Here is a 23383-nt window from a genome sequence, read left to right on the forward strand (position 1 = left end):
GCTTTATATTGTCGACGTCCCAAAAGGCACCCTATTCCCTATATTAGTGCACTACTTTTGACCAAGGTCTACAAAGGACTCTGGTCAAAGGTAATGCACTACTTAGGGAATAGGGTGTACTTTCAAATGCAAACCAGTGTGTGGGAGAAGCTCTCTGAGCTTGACATAGATTCTCTCCTACACTCTTCATCTCTCTCTCTCTCTGTTTTTATCCTTTCTTTCTCTTTCAGCGCCCCATTTGGCATTCCTCGGCTCTCACTCGCACTACGCCACTCTGGCTGGCACTCGACCATACATCAGTGAATATCCCGTTTTTACATTTTGTCCTGCTGTGTATAGATCTGCTGCCCAGTTGTACTAGTAGCACTTTACGTCCCAGTAAAAAAACAGGTGGCGTCTTCAACTTGTAACAATGGCACTGTAGCAGTGTGGGTCGGTATTATTTGCTTACCCACAGTCTCATGACATTTTGTGACATGTCGCCACCCCTGAGCTGTAAAGTGTTACCATAGCTGACGCAATGACATCATATTCCCTACGTAGTGCTCTACTTTTGATCAGAGCCCTATGGATTCTAAAAGTAGTGCACTACATATAGGGAGGATATAGGGTTCCATTTGGGATGCAGATTGACTTTCCTCTCTGACCGGCTGAGTTCTCTATTAGCCACATTCTTCTAGCGTCTGTTTCCAGGCTTACACACTGCTGGGAATGCGACTAGCTGTTTCGGGAGAACTTACTCTATGTAGGTCTTAAAATCTCAGGAGTGTGTACATTGTAGGATGCTGCTGAGGGGAGGACGGCTCATAATAATGGCTGGAATGGAGTAAATGGAATTGCACCAAACACATGGAAACCATGCCTTTGGTGTATTTGATACCGTTCCTATTCTGCTCCAGCCATTACCACGAGCCCTTCCTTCCTCCCCAATTAAGAGGCCACCCACCTCTTGTGGTGTACACCCACCTACAAAGATAGGACGAAACGACACACACACACTATACATTGTTCTCTGTTCATCTTCTCTGTATTCCCATCCAGGATTTTTCTGTTCACCAGTATGCTGTTTTTTTTTTACCTGCATTGATGTTGTGTTAACATATCTCCCCCACGTTGTCCAGCAACTTTGTTGAACCCTGTCCTGATGGCAAGACACCTCCCTCTCAAACTACCTTCCCCAGCACCTCACCTTCCTGTTGGTAACCCAGGTGACCGAATGAATGACACCTGTCCATCGCCTGTCCCTTCACTGCATGAGTTTGTATGTTGTCACCCCTCCAGCTCCTCCCTCCACCCTCACCCCTGGAGGCAGCTCCACCCTGTCTAAGAAGAAGCCTCCGCCCCCTCCCCCTGGGCACAAACGCACCCTGTCTGACCCGCCCAGCCCGCTCTCCCACAGTAGAGGGGGCTTATCCGGGGGTGAGTCCTCCCTCTGTGGCCAGACCCAAGCAGGCACATCTGAATACTACTTGGTCGTCTTTATTAGAAGGACATGATCTATAATCCATTCAACTCTCTGGTCCTGGAGAGTCGTAGTGTGTGCAGGCCTTTGGTCCAGCCCAGCACTAACACACATGATTGACATAAGGTCAATCTAATTGCATACCCACACTGAGGCCCTACAGGACCAGAGTTACCCATATCTGGCCTAGTATTGAGGTTTCCAACCATATTCTCCCCATGACCAGAGTGTTTCAGTGCTGTTTATAAATGACACAGACACAGCCTGATCATTTTGTTGTGTGATGGCAATCCTGTTTAATGTATGTGTTAGATGTCAGATCATTATTTTATTTGTATTGTTTTGTTGTCTTGTCTGTCATTTGAAATACAAACAGCACATTACAGTGTCCTCTTACTGTGAGACAACGCCCTCAAACATCATTAGTATGGAAGAAAATGCTGATTATTACCTGAGGAATACCAGATCACTAGCGTACAGCTTCTGTACCTCATAATAGTCCATAATGGTAGCTAATGGAAAGCTCAGCCCCCACCTCTTCTACTATAAAAATTGCATGTTGTGGTACAGCAATATATTTGTATTTGTATACCAGTTAAAGTACAGTACATTCGGAAAGTATTCGGACCCCTTCACTTTCTCCACATTTTGTTATGTTATAGCCTAAAATGTATTGAATTATAATTTTCTCGCATCAAACTGCGCACATTAGCCCAGGCGCCGAAGACGTGGATGTCGATTAAGGCAGCCCCCCGCACCTCTCTGATTCAGAGGAGTTGGGTTAAATGCGGAAGACACATTTCAGTTGAAGGCATTCAGTTGTATAACTGACTAGGTATCCCCCTTTCCCTTTCCCCTTTCCTAATGACAAAGAGAAAAACATTTTTTTTTTTTTAGAAATGTTTGCAAATGTATTTACATAAATATTCAGACCCTTTGCCATAAGACTCGAGGTGAGCTCATTGAGCTCAGGTGCATCCTGTTTCCATTGACCGTTAAGATGTTTCTACAACATTATTGGCGTCCACCTGTGGTAAATTCAAATGATTGGACATGATTTGGAAAGGCACACACCTGTCTATATAAGGTCCCACAGTTGAGAGTGCATGTCAGAGCAAAAATCAAGCAATGAGGTTGAAGGAATTGTCAAATCAAATCTTATTGGTCACACACACACGGTTAGCTGATATTAATGCGAGTGTAGCGAAATGCTTGTGCTTCTAGTTCCCGACTATGCAGTAATATCTAACAAGTAATCTAACAATTTCACAACAACTACCTAATACACAGAAATGTAAAGGGATGGAATATGTACATATGGATGAGCGATGGCCGAGCAGCATAGGCAAGATGCAATAGATGGTATAAAATACAGTATATACATATGAGATGAGTAATGTAAGATATGTAAACATTATTAAAGTGGTGATTCGTTTATTACAGAGGCTAATGATTTGAGTCTGTATGTAGGCAGCAGCCTCTCTGTGTTTAGTGATGGCTATAGAGCTGTAGAGCTCTGAAACAGGATTGTGTCGAGGCACAGATATGGGAAAGGGTACCAAAACATTTCTGCAGCATTGAAGGTCCCCAAGAGCACAGTGGCCTCCATCATTCTTAAATGTAAGAAGTTTGGTACCACCAAGACTCTTCCTAGAGCTGGCCGCCCAGCCAAACTGAGCAATCGGTGGAGAAGAACCTTGGTCAGGGAGGTGACAAGAACCCAATGTTCACTCTGATAGAGTTCCGCTTTGGACATGGGAGAAACTTCCAGAAGGACAACCATCTCTGCAGCACTCCACCAACCAGGCCTTTATGGTAGAGTGGCCAGACGGAAGCCACTTCTCAGTAAAAGGTACCTAAAGGACATAAGAGTCAACTTGGAGTTTGCCAAAAGGCACGTAAAGGACTCTCAAATCATGAGAAACAAGATTCTCTGTTTTGATGAAACCAAGATTGAACTCTTAGGCCTGAATGCCAAGCGTCACGTCTGCAGGAAACCAGGTACCATCTCTACAGTGAAGCATGGTGGTGGCAGCATCATGTTTTTCAGCGGCAGGGACTGGGAGACTAGTCAGGATCAAGGGAAATATGAACGGAGCACAGTACAGAGAGATCCTTGATGAAAACCTGCTCCAGAGTGCTCAGGACCTCAGACTGGGGCGAAGGTTCATCTTCCAACAGGACAACGACCCTAAGCATACAGCAAAGACTACGCAGAAGGGGCTTCAGGACAAGCCTCTGAAGGTACTGAGTGGCCCAGCCAGAGCCTGGACTTGAACCCGATCAAACATCTCTGGAGGGGACCTGAAAATAGCTGTGCAGCGACGCTCCCCATCCAACCTGACAGCTTGAGAGGATCTGCAGAGAAGAATGGGAGAAACTCCCCAAATACTGGTGTGCCAAGCTTGTAGCGTCATACCCAAGAAGACTCGAGGCTGTAATCCTGCCAAACGTACTTCAACAAAATACTGAATAAAGGGTCTGAATACTTATGTAAATGTTTTTTTAGATATTTATAAATTTGCCAACATTTCTAAAAAACTGTTTTTGCTTCGTCATTATGGGGTATTGTGTGTAGATTGATGAGGGAAAAAAACACATTTGATCCATTTTAGAATAAGGTTGTAATGTAACAGAATGTGGAAAAACTGAAGGGGCCTGAATACTTTCCAAATGCACTATATATCAATATGTTATGTATAGATGAACTTCAAATATTTTTACATAAGAATCATAAGGAATTATTATGAATTATAATAATAATAATTGAAACAGGAGAATTAAATCAAACATACAAGCTGTGCTTATTTAGATGACCATTTTGGGACTTGGGGAAATATAGGGCTGAATATATTATTAGTGTCTATACATTATTATGTATAGACACAGAGCAGCATATTTCCATCTTTCACAACCATCTCGATATTTCAGGAAGTGACTCCACCCCTCCTCCTGCGAACAAGGTGTCACCTTTGTCCAACAAGTTTGAGGGCATTCCACAGCAGCAAAGGTACATAGACATCCATTTTGGATGCAGGCATTTAGAATATTTTCCAGAATATTGTTTACATATGATAGCCAGATTGAGAGTTCTGATCGGATCATGTTTCATTAACTTCAAAAAAACATCTGTTTTTTTAGCACTACTTCTAGCAACACAAAGTCTACACTTGGTCCAAGGGTTCTACCCAAACTACCTCAGAAAGGTACGTTGAAATGGGATTAGCAATGCCTATAACTGATGGTGGGAGCACATTATTTGTGGCATATGACCCAGCATTAGAGTCAGCATATGTTTAATATAGTACCTGTGTCCTGATTCTTCTCTTAGTGGCACTGCGTAAGATCGACACCATACACCCATCTATGGACAAACCTGGCCTGCCCCCGGAGGTGCTCCAGAAATCCCCTCCAGGACCTGAATGCCTAACAAAAGCCATCCTTCCCGACAAGCCCCAACTAGGGGACCTTCTCCCCAAACCCCAGCTCTCTGAACTGCCCCCTAAACCTGGAGAACTGCCCCCCAAGCCCCAGCTCGCCAACCTCCCTCCCAAACCCCAGTTAGGGGACCTACCGCCCAAACCCCAGCTCAAAGACCTACCCCCCAAGCCTCAGCTCTCCCAAGACGGCCATCCGAAACCAGGGGCAGCAGATCTGCCCAATCCGAGACCACCCCCTGGAGAGCTTGCGCCGAAGCCCCAGCCCCCCGACTCCCCGGTGGCTAATCAACAGGCAGAGATGGAGAGCCCGTCCCCCCAGGGCAGCGAGGACACCAATGGGAGCCCAGCGTGTGCTCCAGAGACACCAGTGCCCTTGCCCCGGAAGATCAACACGGTAAAGTTCACTCAAGGACACAGCAGAAACCATAGCACTTTTCTGGTATTATTGAATAATATCTAGGTAGTTCTGCAAATAGTAGTGGGTTCCCACTGGTGGGTTGTGGCCAGTTCCTCTTGGGTTGAGGCCACAGACAGGGTTGTGGTGGCATTGTTAATTGGTGGGTCACAACACAGAATGTTTTTGCAACCAGACCAGTCCACATTCTATTGACTTGTCTCTAGTGACATTTTGGTAATGTTCATGTGTGTGTTTAGGGGAAGACCAAATCTCGGCGGGTGAAGACAATCTATGACTGTCAGGCTGACAACGATGACGAGCTGACGTTTGTGGAGGGAGAGGTGATCATAGTGACAGGAGAGGAGGACGGGGAGTGGTGGGTGAGTAACGGCCCCCTAGAAGGCTCACTGGTGCTACACTTAAACTGTTATACCCTTACAGGTGTTACCCTAACCCCTTTTCAGCCTAACAGGCTCACTGGTGTTACCTTAACCTAGTCCCAACCTAGCAGGCTCACTGGTGTTACCTTAACCTAGTCCCAACATAGCAGGCTCCCTGGTGTTACCTTAACCTAGTCCCAACCTAGCAGGCTCACTGGTGTTACCTTAACCTAGTCCCAACCTAGCAGGCTCACTGGTGTTACCTTAACCTAGTCCCAACCTAGCAGGCTCACTGGTGTTACCTTAACCTAGTCCCAACCTAGCAGGCTCCCTGGTGTTACCTTAACCTAGTCCCAACCTAGTAGGCTCACTGGTGTTACCTTTAACCTAGTCCCAACCTAGCAGGCTCCCTGGTGTTACCTTAACTAGTTACCACTTTGCCGTACTCACAGCCAAACAGACCTTATAGCAGGCTAAACATTGAACAGGAACACTGCCCTCACCTAACACGTTATCGCTCTCTCTCTCTCTCTCTGTTTCCTTTCAGATCGGCCACATTGAAGGGCAGACGGAAAGGAAAGGGGCATTCCCAATGTCCTTTGTCCACATCTTAAGTGAATGACAGCCAGATGAGGCTTGCACTATAAACCCCCGCCCTCACCCCTAGTAGTATCCCTGTTCTGTAAATAGCTACTGTAACAACATATGAAACCAGTGTGCTAAAGAAAAAAAACACAAGAAACCGAAGTAAGCTCAACTAGCCACTGGATGCTGAGCACATCCATGTTGTAAATAAAACAAGTATTCTTACCAGTATTATCTTAACCTTAGAGCACGGCCTATGACTGCCATAGCCACTCTCAAAACCTAGCACTTACCCTAAAGTCTATGTTCATGCTGTTACTGTTATATATATATATATATATATATATATATATATATATATATATATATATATATATATATATATATATATATATATATATATATATTTCTGTGTGTGTGTGTGTGTATATACATGTTTTATTGTACAACCATGTACAATCATACATGTGCTCTCTGCCTGCCAGATAACAGGGCAGCTGTGTTTCAATATTATCTGTAATCATTTTACTGGTGGGCATCACTGATATCATTGCTTGCATTTCTGGAGAAGGACAAATACGAAAGAAACCATGTCACCCATGTCTCACCATTTCGTCATCCTACACCCCCATTAGACTGAAGAGATTCTCATGTCTCCGACTGAAGCGTACCATGATAACTCATGATGAAATACGTCTTCATTCAGTGTGTTCCTTGTCGTTGCTCGCTTTGTGTTGCACATGTATTAGGATTGTTTCAGTATCACACCTGCTGCTACTGTACGGTGGGATATCAGAAGCCCCTGTGGAACCTCACAGGTCACCAGTAGTTCTCTCCTCTTAACACCGTTTCACTGTGTGATCAGTCATCTCCACCTTACTATGTAGACCTTTCTGTGCATGGTAGAAACATGACTGGAATTGAGCAGTGCTATTTAAAAAAAAAAGCCACTCAGGGTTTGAAGAACCACTTCTGATCGCTACAAACACTCATGAGGACATGGGAAGGTCAATGAGGTCAGTCGAAGCAATACTTGGGGAGAATTCTCAGATGGCCTAGGGAGAGATTTGAACAAATGTCCATTGACACTTCAAACCCATACAGGGTTAGGTCAATCAGGATTTATATATGGGACAAGAGTCACAAGTGCCACTGTTTAGACAAACTAAGATGTAGCCGGTGTGGACATTCAAATTCATCCAGAAAGAGGCAGTCGAGGAGAAATAAAGTTTGCCTAGCCCAGTGTTATATCCTTAGAATGCTGAGTGCTTTTTGGACAGGTCATTGCAACCAGATGGAACTGATAGATGTGTCCTTACCTCCCCATTGACTAATTCCTCTGGTTTACACTCCATGTAAAGGAATATCAACCCCAATCATTCCATTGTATTAAAGTGTTTTGTTGTAATGGATTTGAATCATTTGCCTTTTTTATATTCCAATAGTAAGAATAAGTGTCACCAACCCAGCTGCCTTAATTTTACTAATGCAAAACAAGAACAGCATGTACAGAAACTAACACTTGTAGTCACTTCTAAAGAAAAAGGACTAGTTGCTACAAATGTACAGAACTTCAGGGAAAGTAAAATACTTATTTCAGTCTGAAGCTTTTTGCACATTTAAACATTGCAGTCTAAAATGCAACAGGCCATTCAATTCCTTAAGTCATTCCAGAGGAGTCAAATGTAAAAGCAACTTCACATTCAAAAACAGTGCCTTGTGTTGCAACACCCACACACACACAGTCAACTTCATGCTACAAGCTCTTTTCATAACAGAACTGGTAAACTAAAATTCATTCATTTTGAGACATGGCCTTTCTGTGCATGCTTCTTTGATCCTTATCCACTGACCCCCACAGCAAACATCTGCTTCAAGCACCTTGCTGCAAACCGACCTGAAGGAAGGAACACAATATTGTCATGTATTGTAAAAACCGAAGTCAGCCATAGTCTACATCAGAGGTCAACCGATTCATCAGAATGGCCGATTAATTAGGGCCGATTTCAAGTTTTCATAACAATTAAAATCGGTATTTTTGGACGCCGATATAATTTTTTAACTAGGCTTTTTTTTTTCTTTAACTAGACAAGTCAGTTAACGGTGGGTTAACTGCCTTGTTCAGGGGCAGAACAACAGATTTTTACCTTGTCAGCTCAGGGATTCAATCTTCAATCTTCAATCTTAACTAGTCCAACGCTCTATCCACCTACCTCACGAGGAGCCTGCCTGTTACGCGAATGCAGTAAGAAGCCAAGGTAAGTTGCTAGCTAGCATTAAACTTATCTTATAAAAAACAATCAATCAATCATAATCACTAGTTATTACTAGTTTATATAGCGTGTCCTGCGTTGCATATAATCGATGCGGTGCGCATTCGCAAAAAAAGGACTGTCGTTGCTCCAGCGTGTACCTAACCATAAACATCAATGCCTTTCTTAAAATCAATACACAGAAGTATATATTTTTAAACCTGCATATTTAGCTAAGAGAAAGGCTTGCAGGCAATATTAACCAGGTGAAATTGTGTCACGTCTCTTGCGTTCATTGCACGCAGAGTCAGGGTATATGCAACTAATTTGCCAGAATTTTACGTAATTATGAAATAACATTGAAGGTTGTGCAATGTAACAGCAATATTTAGACTTAGGGATGCCATCCGTTAGATAATATATGAAACGGTTCCGTATTTCCCTGAAAGAATAAACATTTTGTTTTCGAAATGATAGTTTCCGGATTCGACAATATTAATGACCTACGGCTCTTATTTCTGTGTGTTATTATGTTATAATTAAGTCTATGATTTGATATTTGATAGAGCAGTCTGACTGAGTGATGGTAGGCAGCTGCAGGCTCGTAAGCATTCATTCAAACAGCACTTTAGTGCGTTTTGCCAGCAGCTCTTTGCAATGCTTCAAGCATTGCGCTGTTTATGACTTCAAGCCTATCAATTCCCGAGATTAGGCTGGTGTAACCGATGTGAAATTGCTAGCTAGTTAGCAGGGTGCGCGCTAATAGCGTTTCAAACATCACTTGCTCTGAGACTTGAAGTAGTTGTTCCCCTTGCTCTGCAAGGGCCGCGGCTTTTGTGGAGCGATGGGTAACGCTGCTTCGAGGGTGGCTGTTGTCGATGTGTTCCTGGTTCGAGCCCAGGTAGCGGCGAGGAGAGGGATGGAAGCTATACTGTTACACTGGCAATACTAAAGTGCCTATAAGAACATCCAATAGTCAAAGGTATATGAAATACAAATCGTATAGAGAGAAATAGTCCTATAATTGCTATAATAACTACAACCTAAAACTTCTTACCTGGGAATATTGAAGACTCATGTTAAAAGTAACCACCAGCTTTCATGTTCTCAGCAAGTAACTTAAACGTTAGCTTTCTTACATGGCACATATTGCACTTTTACTTTCTTCTCCAACACTTTGTTTTTGCATTATTTAAACCAAATTGAACATGTTTCATTGTTTATTTGAGGCTAAATTGATTTTATTGATGTATTATATTAAGTTAAAATAAGTGTCATTCAGTATTGTTGTAATTGTCCTTATTACAAATACATTTTCTTTTTTTAAATCGGCCGATTAATCAGTATCGGCTTTTTTTGGTCCTCCAATAATCGGTATCTGTATCGGTGTTGAAAAATCATAATCTAGTCTAGATGGGGAGCACCTGGTGTACAAGCAGCCATTTGTTAAAAGACCAGACATGTAGGAAGGAAAGCCATGTGCTAGTAAAACATTGATCTAGAAAATGTTATGCAGTAACAGCTGCAATTTCTAAGCTCACTGCCAGTACCCTGAAAAGATGGTGAGAAGTGTAGTGTACCTCAAGGAGGGTAGGTGAAAAAGCTCTCAGGGGGTTCTGTTGGGGATCATCTTGACAGTGGCAGCATCTCCAGACTTCAGGGTCTGGGGAAAGTCCTCTAGCGTCTTTAATGTGCGACGGTCAAGCTTCTCCTTCAGCTCTGCAAAGCGGCAGGTCACGTGGGTGATGTGGCAGTCCAGCACAGGAGAGTAGCCCATCTTGATTTTGCCAGGATGGTTCAGATTATGAGCTGTGGGAAGTAATACAGAACTAAATGAGCACAGTACAAAGTACTCAGCCACATCTTCGCAGCGGAAGTTCTTCACAGCTAAGTTCTTGATGTTGAAGCCCACGTTGTGACCAGGCCCAGCCAGCTCCAGACCCTGGTGGTGCATCTACATGGACTTGACCTCTGCAGTAAGCTTTGTAGGGGACAACGACAGGATCATGCTAGGCTTCAGAATCCCAGTCTTGATCTTCCACACTGGAACCTTTGAGCAGTGACATGTACACAGCAGACATCTTTATAAATGAAATCAAAATTCTCTCACTTTCTGAGATGGGAGAATATGGTTGACCCCGGTCCAGCCAAGATTGGAACGAATTACACAATAGTGGGATCATAGCTGATTCTTGAGGAAAATGCTCACGCTTTGGATCACTTCGTCAAAGTGTTTTGTTTGACACCGAGCATGTAGGAGAGCCAGGCATGCTCCCTGGTCTGGCCAAACCGGCCTCGAACTCCCCTCTGGCAGCAGACACCACCAGAAGGGCAACATCAGCCTGAAATGAATGGTGAACAAAGGCACAAGATTAGGTTACCACCAAGACCAATCATTCGCATTGGCCTAAACTAGTGATAGACAACTAGTCCTATGGGGACAGATTGGTGTCACTTTTGCCCCAGCCAACACACCCAACTCCAATAATCAACATCTTCAGTTTAGAACGCAATTACTTCAACCAGCTATGTTTGCTAGGGATGGGAAAAAGTGTGAAACCACACCAGCTCCCGAGGACTGGAGTTTCCCCATCCCTGGCTTAAACTGCAAACCCCCACAGGCAGATAGGCTACCATGGACAGCTTACCTGTGATGACCCAGTGATCATGTTCTTGATGAAATCGCGATGGCCTGGAGCATCAATTATCGTAGCGGTGTATTTGTGGGCGTTGAATTTCAACAGTGAAATGTCAATGGTTATTCCTCACTCCCTCTCCCAGGCATGTTTGAAAGAGCTATTACCCATCTTTAGGAGGATAAATTAAATCAGCCACAATTGCAGTTGCTCAAGGAAATGTAACTGATGTTGCTCCAATTAGTTTGCTTGCTATTTGTTCCTTACCTGGGCTGCAGTCTTCTCGTACAACACTACAAAGTTCAAAGTTATTGCACATGCGCACTACTCTGAAACAAAATTATTTCTCACTGATATGCAACTGTACCACAAGCGATGTTCAGGCCGAGCATTTGATATTGTTATTATATTATTTTAATGATTACTTCATTGGCAAAGTGGGCAGGAAGGAAGGAAATGCCAACCAAGAACAGTGAGCCATCATCTTCATGCATCAAACATCTTATAATGAAAGAAATACATTAAGTTTGAATTTTGTAAAATTAGGGTGAATTTTGTGAAGAGGTGGGGAAATTATTGTTATCTATCAATAATGACAAACCTTCTGGCATTGCCGAGTTATTGTAGATAGAGTCAGCTAACATCCTCAGTAGCTTTCTATCTGTCATATCTTTAATCTGAAAAAGGAAAGTGTTTGTCTTCAGGCCAGCTCCTAGAAAACTGTTGGAAAAAAATGTGTTTGACTAAATACAATGCTGCAGGCACTAGTTTGATCTGATCTTGATTATTGTCCAGTCATATGGTCAAAGAAGGACCGAGTTAAGCTGCAGCTGGTCCAGAACAGACCAGCCTGTTTTTATCTTCATTATAATCAGGGGGCTAATATCAATACTATGCATGCCAGTCCCTCTTGGCTAACAGTTGAGGAAAGACTGACTACATCGCTTCTTGTTTTTTTAATAAGAAACAGTAATGTGTTGGAAATTCCAAATTGTTTGCATAGTCAACTTACACACAGCACTGACACATACACATGGGCTTTATGCAAGTGTGGCCAGAAAAAAATAAGCAAACATGTTTAGTGTTCGCCAAAAGGCATGTAGGAGACTCCCCAAACATATGGAAGTATCTTGACACAAGGCGAGACCCAGATGCAGCCACAGGAGGAAGATGGTTGGAGTCATAGAATGTTTATTCGTCCAAAAGGAGTAGTCAAGAGAATGGTCGTGGACAGGCAAAAGGTCAAAACCAGATCAGAGTCCCGGAGGTCAGATGAGACTAAAATTGAGCTTTTTGGCCAACAAGGAAGACACTATGTCTGGCGCAAACCCAACACCTCTCATCACCCCGAGAATACCATCCCCACAGTGAAGAATGGTGGTGGCAGCATCATGCTGTAGGGATGTTTTTCATCGGCAGGGACTGGGAAACTGGCCAGAATTGAAGGAATGATGGATTGCGCTAAATACAGAGAAAGTCTTGAGGGAAACCTGTTTCAGTCTTCCAGAGATTTGAGACTGGGATGGAGGTTCATCTTCCAGCAGGACAATGACCCTAAGCATATTGCTAAAGCAACACTTGAGTGGTTTAAGGGGAAACATTTAAATGTCTTGGAATGGCCTAGTCAAAGTCTAGACCTCAATCCAATTGAGAATCTGTGGTATGCCTTAAAGATTGCTGTACACCAGCGGAACCCATCCAACTTGAAGGAGCTGGAGCAGTTTTGCCTTGAAGAATGGGCAACAATCCCAGTGGCTAGATGTGCCAAGCTTATAGAGACATACCCCCTTATGCACGCTCAAGTTTTCTGTTTTTTTTGGTCTTATCTCTTGTTTCTTTCACAATAAAACATATTTTGCATCTTCAGAGTGGTTGGCATGTTGTATTAATCAAATGATACAACCCCCCCAAACATCCATTTTAATTCCAGTTTGTAAGGCAACAAAATAGGAAAAATGCCAAGGGGGTACTTTCGCAAGCCACTGTATGTGCACCACATCATTGCTCTGCTGTGTGTGCATGATGTGCCTCTTGCTAGCTGTCAGTCAAATGGTTGGAAATGTAGGGACAATGTCACAACACAGCTTCCAGAAAAATAATTAAGGATTTCGTTCCAAATTGCGATAAGACAGCAATTCTGCTCATATAGATTATGCATGTTTTTTTTATTTCACCTTTATTTAACAGGTAGGCTAGTTGAGAACAAGTTCTCACTTACAACTGCGACCTGGCCAAGATAAAGCAAAGCAGTGCAACACAAACAACAACACAGAGTTACACATGGAATAAACAAACATACAGTCAATAACACAATAGAAAAAAGTCTATATACAGTGTGTGCAAATGAGTTAAGATAAGGGAGGCAAGGCAATAAATAGGCCATAGTGGCAAAAATAATTACAATATAGCAATTAAACACTGGAGTGATAGATGTGCAGAACATGAATGTGCAAGTAGAGATACGGCAGGGTAGCCTAGTGGTTAGAGCATAGTAGCCGGAAGGTTGCAAGTTCAAACCCCCGAGCTGACAGGGTACAAATCTGTCGTTCTGCCCCTGAACAGGCAGTTAACCCACTGTTCCTAGGCCGTCATTGAAAATAAGAATTAGTTCTGAACTGACTTGCCTGGTTAAATAAAGGTAAAATAAAACATATATTTTTTAAATACTGTGGTGCAAAGGAGCAAAAAAAAACAGTATGGGGATGAGGTAGTTGGATGGGCTATGTACAGGTGCAGTGATCTGTGAGCTGCTCTGACAGCTGGCGCTTAAAGTTAGTGAGGGAGATATGACTCTCCAGCTTCAGTGATTTTTGCAATTCGTTCCAGTCATTGGCAGCAGAGAACTGGAAGGTAAGGCGGACAAAGTAGGAATTGGCTTTGGGGGTGACCAGTGAAATATACCTGCTGGAGCGCGTGCTACGAGTGGTTGCTGCTATGGTGACCAGTGAGCTGCGATAAGGTGGGGCTTTGCCTGGCAAAGACTTATAGATGACCTGGAGCCAGTGGGTTAGGCGACGAATATGTAGCGAGGGCCAGCCAACGAGAACATACAGGTCACAGTGGTGGGTAGTATATGGGGCTTTGGTGACAAAACGGATGGCACTGTGATAGACTGCATCCAATTTGCTGAGTAGAGCGTTGGAGGCTATTTTGTAAATGACATCGCTGAAGTCAAGGTTCGGTAGGATAGTCAGTTTTACGAGGGTATGTTTGGCAGTATGAGTGAAGGATGTTTTGTTGAGAAATAGGATGCCGATTCTAGATTAAAATTTTGATTGGAGATGCTTAATGTGAGTCTGGAAGGAGAGTTTACAGTCTAACCAGACACCTGGTTAATTAACATAGCAGGTTAGGATATAAGGTTAAGGTTAGGAAAAGGGTTAGTGTTTGCAAAAATGCTCTTCTAATCTGCTGCTAAAAGTCACTTCCGGTAGTAGCTGTATCAAGTGGCGATTTTAGGAAGTCTCAGACCGGGGTTTGAGAAGTCAATGAGAGAAGTGAACAGTTCTTCCTTAGTTTAATTTCCTTTAAATCTAAAGGCACAACCTAGATTTGAGCCAACATCTTAAGTAGCTGAACATGTTATTATTCCAACCTCACGTTTGAATGGTAAGGCGAAAGCAACCAACTGTGTTGAAGAAAGTTGAGGAGTGAAGTCAGGGAAGGTGCATCTGTGACAGAACGTCGGACAGTAACAGTAAGGTTTGTTTATAATGTCGAATAAACATGTCACCAACCACCATATTACACAATCACACAAACTTAAATCATGTGTGTAGGCCTACATTGTAGAATCAACTAGTGAGAGGGAGCATCAAATATCACATTCATTTGTATACACTCAGTGGACAGTTTATTAGGTACGCGGCTGTGGCTGGTTATATAAAGCAGGCAGAGAGGCTTTGAGGCATTCAGTTACTGTTCGATTGAAAGTTAGAATGGGCAATTCGAGTGACCTAAGCGATTTTGAGAATGGTATGATCGCTGGTACATGAGTCCATGGCTCCATCCTTCCTGGTGTCAATGGTACAGACTAGTGGCAGTGGTGTAATGGTTTAGGGAATGTTTTCCTGGCACATGGTAGGTCCCTTGATAACAATTGAGCAAAGTGTCCATACCCCAAATAATTCAGGCTATTCTGGATGTACTAGATGGATGTACCTAATAAACTGGCCACCGGATGGTCTGGTGGCAAGTTGGTTCTGTTTCAGTCATGTCTTTGGTCACATTTGCGTGGGTCAAACAAATCAAATCAGTGTTTTTATTTGTCACATGCTTTTGTAATGCTTACAGGATGAAGAACAGTTTCTACAACGGTGTATCTAAGGCTCTGGTCTGTCCAACAAGTGAGGGTAAAACTGCTATCCACTAAATTGTTTTAATTATTATTTTGGGGATAAGGGAGGGTCACATGTTTGTTTTTTCAAGCGTTCAGGGAGGGTTTAGGTCAAATATTTTTTTTTGAAGGGAGGGCCATCCATTTACATTTTCATTTTGGAGAGGTCTGATTTATATTATAAAAAACGTTCACTCCCTAAATGCTTTGAAATTCACAAAAAGCTGATGAAGATTATTTCATCGAACAAAACAAAAAGATCTCATAGCCTGTGTTTCCCACAGACTTCATTTTCGGCGTATATCCCAAAAACTCTACAAAAGCACAATTTATTTCCACATAGGCTTTGTCCAATGAACCATGGAGTTTATAAAAAAAGGTTTTTGCTTTGTCATTATGGGCTATTGTGTGTAGATTGATGAGGGGGGGAAACTATTTAGTCCATTTTAGAATAAGGCTTTAACATAACAAAAAAAAGTCAAGGGATCTGAATACTTTCCGAAAGCACTGTACATGAAAGCAGGAATAGAAATTATGCTCGCCCGAGGCAAGTACTTTTCAGACTGGGCTAGTAGACAATGTGCCAAACTAACCTGACACAGCAGTGAAATTTTGCCTTTACAAACATTGCATCCCACAGATTTAGGACCTGAATGTTACCAGGGCTGGTAGAAATCATGGTCTGCTGGCCAGTGCCCAAAATCCTTATGTTCCATCCCTGCATATCAGTCCCTTTCAGACGATCCCCCTATCATTGTTGGTTCTCCTCAGTGACCTCATAGCTGAGGGTTTTAACTTCCCTCTTGAGAATTAGAATCAGAAGTACAGTCATATAGCTCATTGCAATACTTCACCTCTTCTGGGAAATAGTACCCTAGACTGTCCTGATCATCTAGTTGAGCATTCCAGATAATTCCTCCAACCCAGCAGAAATGTCTCATCCACATAGTAGGATTTTAGATGTGCAGATAGACCAAAGACCAGTCTATTTTACCATGACTATAGTCAAGTCTGTGGTTTAATGTATTTTAATACAGCGAGGGAAAAAAGTATTTGATCCCCTGCTGATTTTGTATGTTTGACCACTGACAAAGAAATGATCAGTCTATGACTTTAATGGTAGGTTTATTTGAACAGTGAGAGACAGAATAACAACAACAAAATCCAGAAAAACTAATTTTAATGAGAGAAATAAGTATTTGACCCCCTCTCAGTCAGAAAGATTTCTGGCTCCCAGGTGTCTTTTATACAGGTAACACGGGCTGAGATTAGGAGCACACTCTTAAAGGGAGTGCTCCTAATATCAGTTTGTTACCTGTATAAAAGACACCTGTCCACAGAAGCAATCAATCAGATTCCAAACTCTCCACCATGGCCAAGTCCAAAGAGCTCTCTAAGGATGTCAGGGACAAGCTTGTAGACCGACACAAGGCTGGAATGGGCTACAAGACCATCGCAAAGCAGCTTGGTGAGAAGGTGACAATAGTTGGTGCGATTATTCGCAAATGGAAGGAACACAAAAGAACGGTCAATCTCCCTCGGCCTGGGGCTCGATGCAAGATCTCACCTTGTGGAGTTGCAATGATCATGAGATCGGTGAGGAATCAGCCCAGAACTACACGGGAGGATCTTGTCAATGATCTCAAGGCAGCTGGGACCATAGTCACCAAGAAAACAATTGGTAACACACTACGCCGTGAAGGACTGAAATCCTGCAGTGCCCGCAAGGTCCCCCTGCTCAAGAAAGCACATATATATGCCCGTGTGAAGTTTGCCAATGAACATTTGAATGATTCAGAGGACAACTGGGTGAAAGTGTTGTTGTCAGATGAGACCAAAATGACCCCAAGAACACTATCCCCACCGTCAAACATGGAGGTGGAAACATTATGCTTTGGGGGTGTTTTTCTGCTAATCGGACAGGACAACTTTACCGCATCAAAGGGACGATGAACAGGGCCATATACCATCAAATCTTGGGTGAGAACCTCCTTCCCTCAGCCAGGGCATTGAAAATGGGTCGTGGATGGGTATTCCAGCATGACAATGACCCAAAACACACGGCCAAGGCAACAAAGGAGTGGCTCTTTGTTTTTGGCCGGGTATGGTTCTCAATCAGGGACAGCTGTCGTTGTCTCTGGTTGAGGACCATACTTAGGCAGCCTGTTTTCCCACTATGATTGGTGCGTAGTTATTTTCTGTTTAGTGTGTGCTGCACCTGTCGGAGCTGTTTCGGTTGTGCCTTTTGTTACTTTGTTATCTAGTGTTCAGTTATATTTAATAAAATGCCGACCATGTACCACGCTGCACCTTGGTCCTCACCTTCTTCCAGCTATGACAATCGTTACAGATAATTTCTTTGTCAGTGGGCAAACGTACAAAATCAGCAGGGGATCAAATACTTTTTCCCCCTCACTGTATATACAGTATGTTACCATTTTAGTTATTAGCTAGCTAGTATTTTTTATTTTCTTCAGATGGGTGGACCGGAAACCCAGTGACAACACTTGGGTCTGCAGGTGCCATTTTCCTGTGGGAAAGAGAAATGGCCCTGAATTTACCAGAAAAGGTGCTCATCCACCATGGCAGAAGAGGAAGATCCGGACTGCTGTTTGGGAAACAAAAACAAACAATGAGGCGTAAGGATTGGGTGTTGAGGGACCACATATCACATTGTCCAAGGTGATTTTGTGTTATAATAAAGAATGCATTTTTTGTCCAGATAAAGATGGTGTGTTTTAGCATGGAAAAAGATCCACCACTGACCACGTCTCTTTGTTTTCCAGTTCAACAGAGTGCATCCCTCAGGCCTTCCGGTACATGGATAACCTGCGCCCGTGTGATCCGAGCGCAAGAGTCCAGTTGTAGATTACAGCAGATCGAGCTTGTGGACGGACATATCAGTAGCTCATCAAATGTGATACAATATTGTGTTCAACTGTACATTTGAAGATATATATGTACAGTATTTTTGTCCTGTTTGTCTATGGTTCTTATGACTTATGGTTGGGTGTTGAGGGACTACTTGTCACATTGTCCAAGGTGGGTTTGTGTTACGATAAACTATTTGATTTCTGTCCAGATGAAGTTGGTGATACAGTTTTGAAAAAGACCCACCACTGACCATTCATTTAAATATTGTCAGTTAATCATTCCACTTAAACTGGCTGGATAATTAGCTGACAAATTAACATACTGTGCAGATATATCTACAAATTCACCTGGCTAAATTATAGTTTGAGGAGTGACATGATGCTGTAATGATACATTTTTAAATGGGCTGGTTTAACTGCAAAATGAGCGAAACGGAAATATCTGCAAACTACTTTAATTATTGCATTATTGCAAATGTTCCAAATGGCCCTGCATTTAACAGAAAAGGAAGCTCCAGGAAGCTCCACACGACGAAATAATGTAAACATTACAGATATAAGTTCTCAGACCAGCCATTGTGATTGAAAGTACATTAAATACATTACTTTAGTTGGCTGCTTTGAGCAAAACTTGTATGTAATGTAACCTATTCTGGGAGCCTAGTGTGTGTGTGTGAACTATGTGAAATATTTTTGGACCATAGGCTTCCCTGAAAACAGGTACTGACAGGAGGCGCGACAAATACACTGGTCCAGTGCCCCACCCCATCAAAAAAACTGATTGGAATAAAACCTCAAGGTAAGAACAAAAACTGATTTGTATGCAAAAACTATTTATAAGATATTTACAGATGTTCACTGTTGCAGTGACAACTTTGGGAGCATGTGGTCCTTGAAAAACTCCTCTAGTCCAGCAATATGAGTCTGCCAAAGGTCGTCACGCTGGATGGGGATGGTGATGGAGGCTATGGTGGTCTACTCAACAAAGAAGCAACTGTCCCTTCCAGTGGAGATGCCCTTGGACCTGGTGCCAGTAAGGATAGTCTTCACGGAGGCGGTAAGACCCTCGCTCCTTATGGATATAGAAATCCTTCAACTTCACTGCGTCTTCAATGGTAAATTCTCTTACACCATACTGACACTTGACCTCCACCACTGCTGTGGTGCCCACCAAACCATCCGGTGAGATACCCAGGATCCCATAGCCTGTGTCCCAAAGCCCTGACTCCTGCACATCCATCCCCGTAGCCATTTTGAATGCCTTGATACCCTCATCTTCATTAAATGTGCCCCACTTTACAGACAACACCCCATCCAACGACTGTGATTGGAGGACCCTTTTTTTTTTATAGCAGCGACAAAGTAACGCGCTTGGTCCTAACTGCTACAAATTGCTGGCCGTCAACCTCCTCTCCTCATGGTGTGCCAGTTGAGGTTGGTGCTCTGTCAAACGGTTGCCTGCTGTATAGCCTCCTGCTGCTCCACCGGCAGCGCCATGCCAGCCAAGATGCCTGCATGCCCTAGGTGCCCTTCTTTTTAAAAATGTCCGGTACAGACAGGTTCTTATGGCTCAGGTTCATGGAGCCATGCCATTCCACTGAACCTGCACCTTAGCCACTGAAGATCCTCCTCTATGGGCTCTCGGGACAGAGGGTTATAGTCTTCTGCCGGGTACAGGTCCTCCGCTGACTGCACCTGGTTGGGCACAACTGGCTTCCTCTACTCGCATTCCACATACGTACAGCCAATAACTGCAAAAATAGCTAATGCAGCCACATGGCTACACTTATGAGCTCCACGGCAGCATTCCCATTTGGTAGATAGAATCGCCTGGTCACCAATAGAGAAATGCCAAGAGGAAGGATTTTAAGTGCCACGTGCCTTTCAATGCATGACTTTGAACGCCATGAACTGCATTTGTTGTAAGAAATGTGTTGTATAAATAAAGTTTATTTTAATTAATGACATTACTGCTGTAGAATATTTAATAAACAGTAATTTTCATGAGGACAAGTGCAGTTTTTCCGTAAACTTTTAATTGATAACTTGGGATTTTAACACGTGACATACTTTATTAATCATACAGTGGGAATGATCCTATAAATCAAGACTGTACCACTCATAATAAATAAACACTGTGCCTTTTAAGATTTGTCTCTGGTCATGCAACTACAATACAGACTGGATGTATAAGCAAAGTCAATTCTGAATGTCAATAGATTTTTAGATTCATTCTCATCAATGACAACATTCTAGAACTAAGTTACTGGATTACTCATCAACAGTTGAAGTCGGAAGTGTACATACACCTTAGCCACGTACATTTAAACTCAGTTTTTCATCATTCCTGACATTTAATCGTAGTAAAAATTCCCTGTCTTAGGTCAAATAGGATCACAACTTTATTTTAAGAATGTGAAATGTCAGAATAATAGTAGAGAGAATGATTTATTTCAGCTTTTATTTCTTTCATCACATTCCCAGTGGGTCAGAAGTTTACAAACACTCAATTAGTATTGGTAGGATTGCCTATAAATTGTATAACTTGGGTCAAACATTTCAGGTAGCCTTCCACAAGCTTCCCACAATAGGTTGGGTGAATTCTGGCCCATTCCTCATGACAGAGCTGGTGTAACTGAGTCAGGTTTGTAGGCCTCCTTGCTCGCACATGCTTATTCAGTTCTGCCCACACATTTTCTATAGGATTGAGGCCAGGGCTTTGTGATGGCCACTCCAATACCTTGAGTCTGTTGTCCATAAGCCATTTTCCACAACTTTGGAGTATGCTTGGGGTCATTGTCCATTTGGAAGACCCATTTGTGACCAAGCTTTAACTTCCTGACTGATGTCTTGAGATGTTGCTTCAATATATCCACATAATGTTCCTCCCTCATCATGCCATCTATTTTGTGAAGTGCACCAGTCCCTCCTGCAGCAAAGCAACACCACAACATGATGCGAACACCCCCGTGCTTCACAGTTGGGATGGTGTTCTTCGGCTTGCAAGACTCCCCCTTTTTCCTCCAAACATAACGATGGTCATTATGGCCAAACAGTTTTATTTTTTGTTTCATCAGACCAGAGGACATTTCTCCAAAAAGTACGATCTTTGTCCCCATGTGCAGTTGCAAACCGTTGTCTGGCTTTCTTTATGGGGGCGGCAGGGTAACCTAGTGGTTAGAGCGTTGGACTAGTAACCGAAAGGTTGCAAGTTCAAATCCCCGAGCTGACAAGGTACAAATCTGTCGTTCTGCTCCTGAACAGGCAGTTAACCCACTGTTCCTAGGCCGTCATTGAAAATAAGAATTTGTTCTTAACTGACTTGCCTAGTAAAATAAAGGTTAAAAAAAATATATATACATATTTTTTTTTTAATGGCAGTTTTGGAGCAGTGGCTTCTTCCTTGCTGAGCGGCCTTTCAGGTTATGTCGATATCGGACTCGTTTTACTGTGGCTATAGATAATTTTGTACCTGTTTCTTCCAGCATCTTCACAAGGTCTTCTGCTATTGTTCTGGGATTGATTTGCACTTTTCACATCAAAGTACGTTCATCTCTAGGAGACAGAATGCGTCTCCTTCCTGAGTGGTATGATGGCTGCGTGGTCCCATGGTGTTTATACTTGCATACTATTGTTTGTACAGATGAACATGGTACCTTCAGGCATTTGGAAATTGCTCCCAAGGATGAACCAGACTTGTGGAGGTCTACAATTTTTTTTCTGAGGTCTTCGCTGATTTCTTTTGATTTTCCATGATGTAAAGCAAAGAGGCACTAAGTTTGAAGGTAGGCATTGAAATACATCCACAGGTACACCTCTAATTGACTCAAATTATGTCAATTAGCCTATCAGAAACTTCTAAAACCACAACATCATTTTCTGGAATTTTCCAAGCTGTTTAAAGGCACAGTCAACTTAGTGGATGTAAACTTCTGACCCACTGGAATTGTGATACAGTGAATTATAAGTGAAATAATCTGTCTGTAAAACAATTGTTGGAAAAATGACTTGCGTCATGCACGAAGTAGATGTCATAACTGACTTGCCAAAAATATAGTTTGTTAACAAGACATTTTTGGAGTGGTTGAAAAACTAGTTTTAATGACTCCAACCTAAGTGTATGTCAACTTCCGACTTCAACTGTAAATCTGAAACCTGGGGTAATCTGGTTAAGGATGTTATAATTGATTAAGTGTCTATTTCCTTGTAGAATGTTGACAGCTCTATAGAACACATTGTATTGCTAAGATGCCTAAACTTAACTTAATAGCTATACTCACGACACAGGAAAAACTTTATCCCTCATGCTGGCCCAGACTAAACAGGTAAATTGCCCCTGCACTTCTCCACATGGCCAGTGTTATAGTGGTCTTCTCCCCTTTAAATGCTCTTATGCTCATCCTTGAAAAATGCCATAAGGTTTGAAATAGACACCAAAGTCAACATACTATACAAACAAGTAATACAGATCACTATTTTTTATTTATTTTTGTAAATAGAGGCGAATATATTATCAAAACATTACGCCAAGTTAAGCCTCCACATCACGCCAAGTTAAGCCTCACTATTTAAAAAATATATAGCGCAAAAACGATTGGAACCATTTTCGAGTTTGACTGCTTGGTTTTATTCGTACTATGAGGTGTCCACTGAAATCCACAATCAGCCTGTAGACGATGTCATGGCGTCATTGGCCAGATAAGCGCATGCGCAAGTGCAGGCCATCAACTCAAAGACAAGCCTTCGATATAAAGTTGTTTTTGACGAAAATGAAAACGTGTCAGTTTGTCACTTTCATGCAGTTGGAGTAACAACATATTCAACTACTTATGAAATTACCTCAAATCTAGGTTTTATCTTTAGATTTTTTAAAAATGTAACAACTAAGGAAGAATGTTTCACTTCTCTCATTGACTTCTCTAACCCCTAACCTCAGCTTGGTCTGCTTGGTGTGCTTCAAAACCGTCACCGGAAGTCTCGTGATGTTGCGCATCTGGCTTTAGAAACTCTGTGTTGGCGAGC

The 23383-nt window shown here is 42.5% G+C and overlaps 1 protein-coding gene and 1 pseudogene across 4 annotated transcripts in view; one reads left to right on the forward strand and one right to left on the reverse strand.

The window, feature by feature from the left end:
- Positions 1-6580, forward strand: part of LOC118361483 (arf-GAP with SH3 domain, ANK repeat and PH domain-containing protein 1-like) — a 71062-nt gene extending 64482 nt beyond the window's left edge. For 2 of the 4 annotated variants that reach the window (XM_052483157.1, XM_052483159.1), the window contains 7 exons: positions 231-299; positions 1282-1419; positions 4394-4472; positions 4604-4668; positions 4794-5296; positions 5557-5679; positions 6227-6580. In XM_052483157.1, the coding sequence (XP_052339117.1) occupies positions 231-299; positions 1282-1419; positions 4394-4472; positions 4604-4668; positions 4794-5296; positions 5557-5679; positions 6227-6301 (1052 nt within the window). In that variant the 3' untranslated portion in view covers positions 6302-6580. The remainder of the gene's footprint in view (positions 1-230; positions 300-1281; positions 1420-4393; positions 4473-4603; positions 4669-4793; positions 5297-5556; positions 5680-6226) is intronic. The other 2 variants (XM_052483160.1, XM_052483158.1) reach the window with 2 other exon arrangements.
- Positions 6581-8105: 1525 nt separating this feature from the next.
- On the reverse strand, positions 8106-11763 carry LOC118361132 (elongation factor 1-alpha-like; annotated as a pseudogene).
- Between the last annotated feature and the right edge of the window lie 11620 nt (positions 11764-23383).

Source organism: Oncorhynchus keta, chromosome 28 (assembly GCF_023373465.1).
Source record: "Oncorhynchus keta strain PuntledgeMale-10-30-2019 chromosome 28, Oket_V2, whole genome shotgun sequence".
NCBI lineage: Eukaryota > Metazoa > Chordata > Actinopteri > Salmoniformes > Salmonidae > Oncorhynchus > Oncorhynchus keta.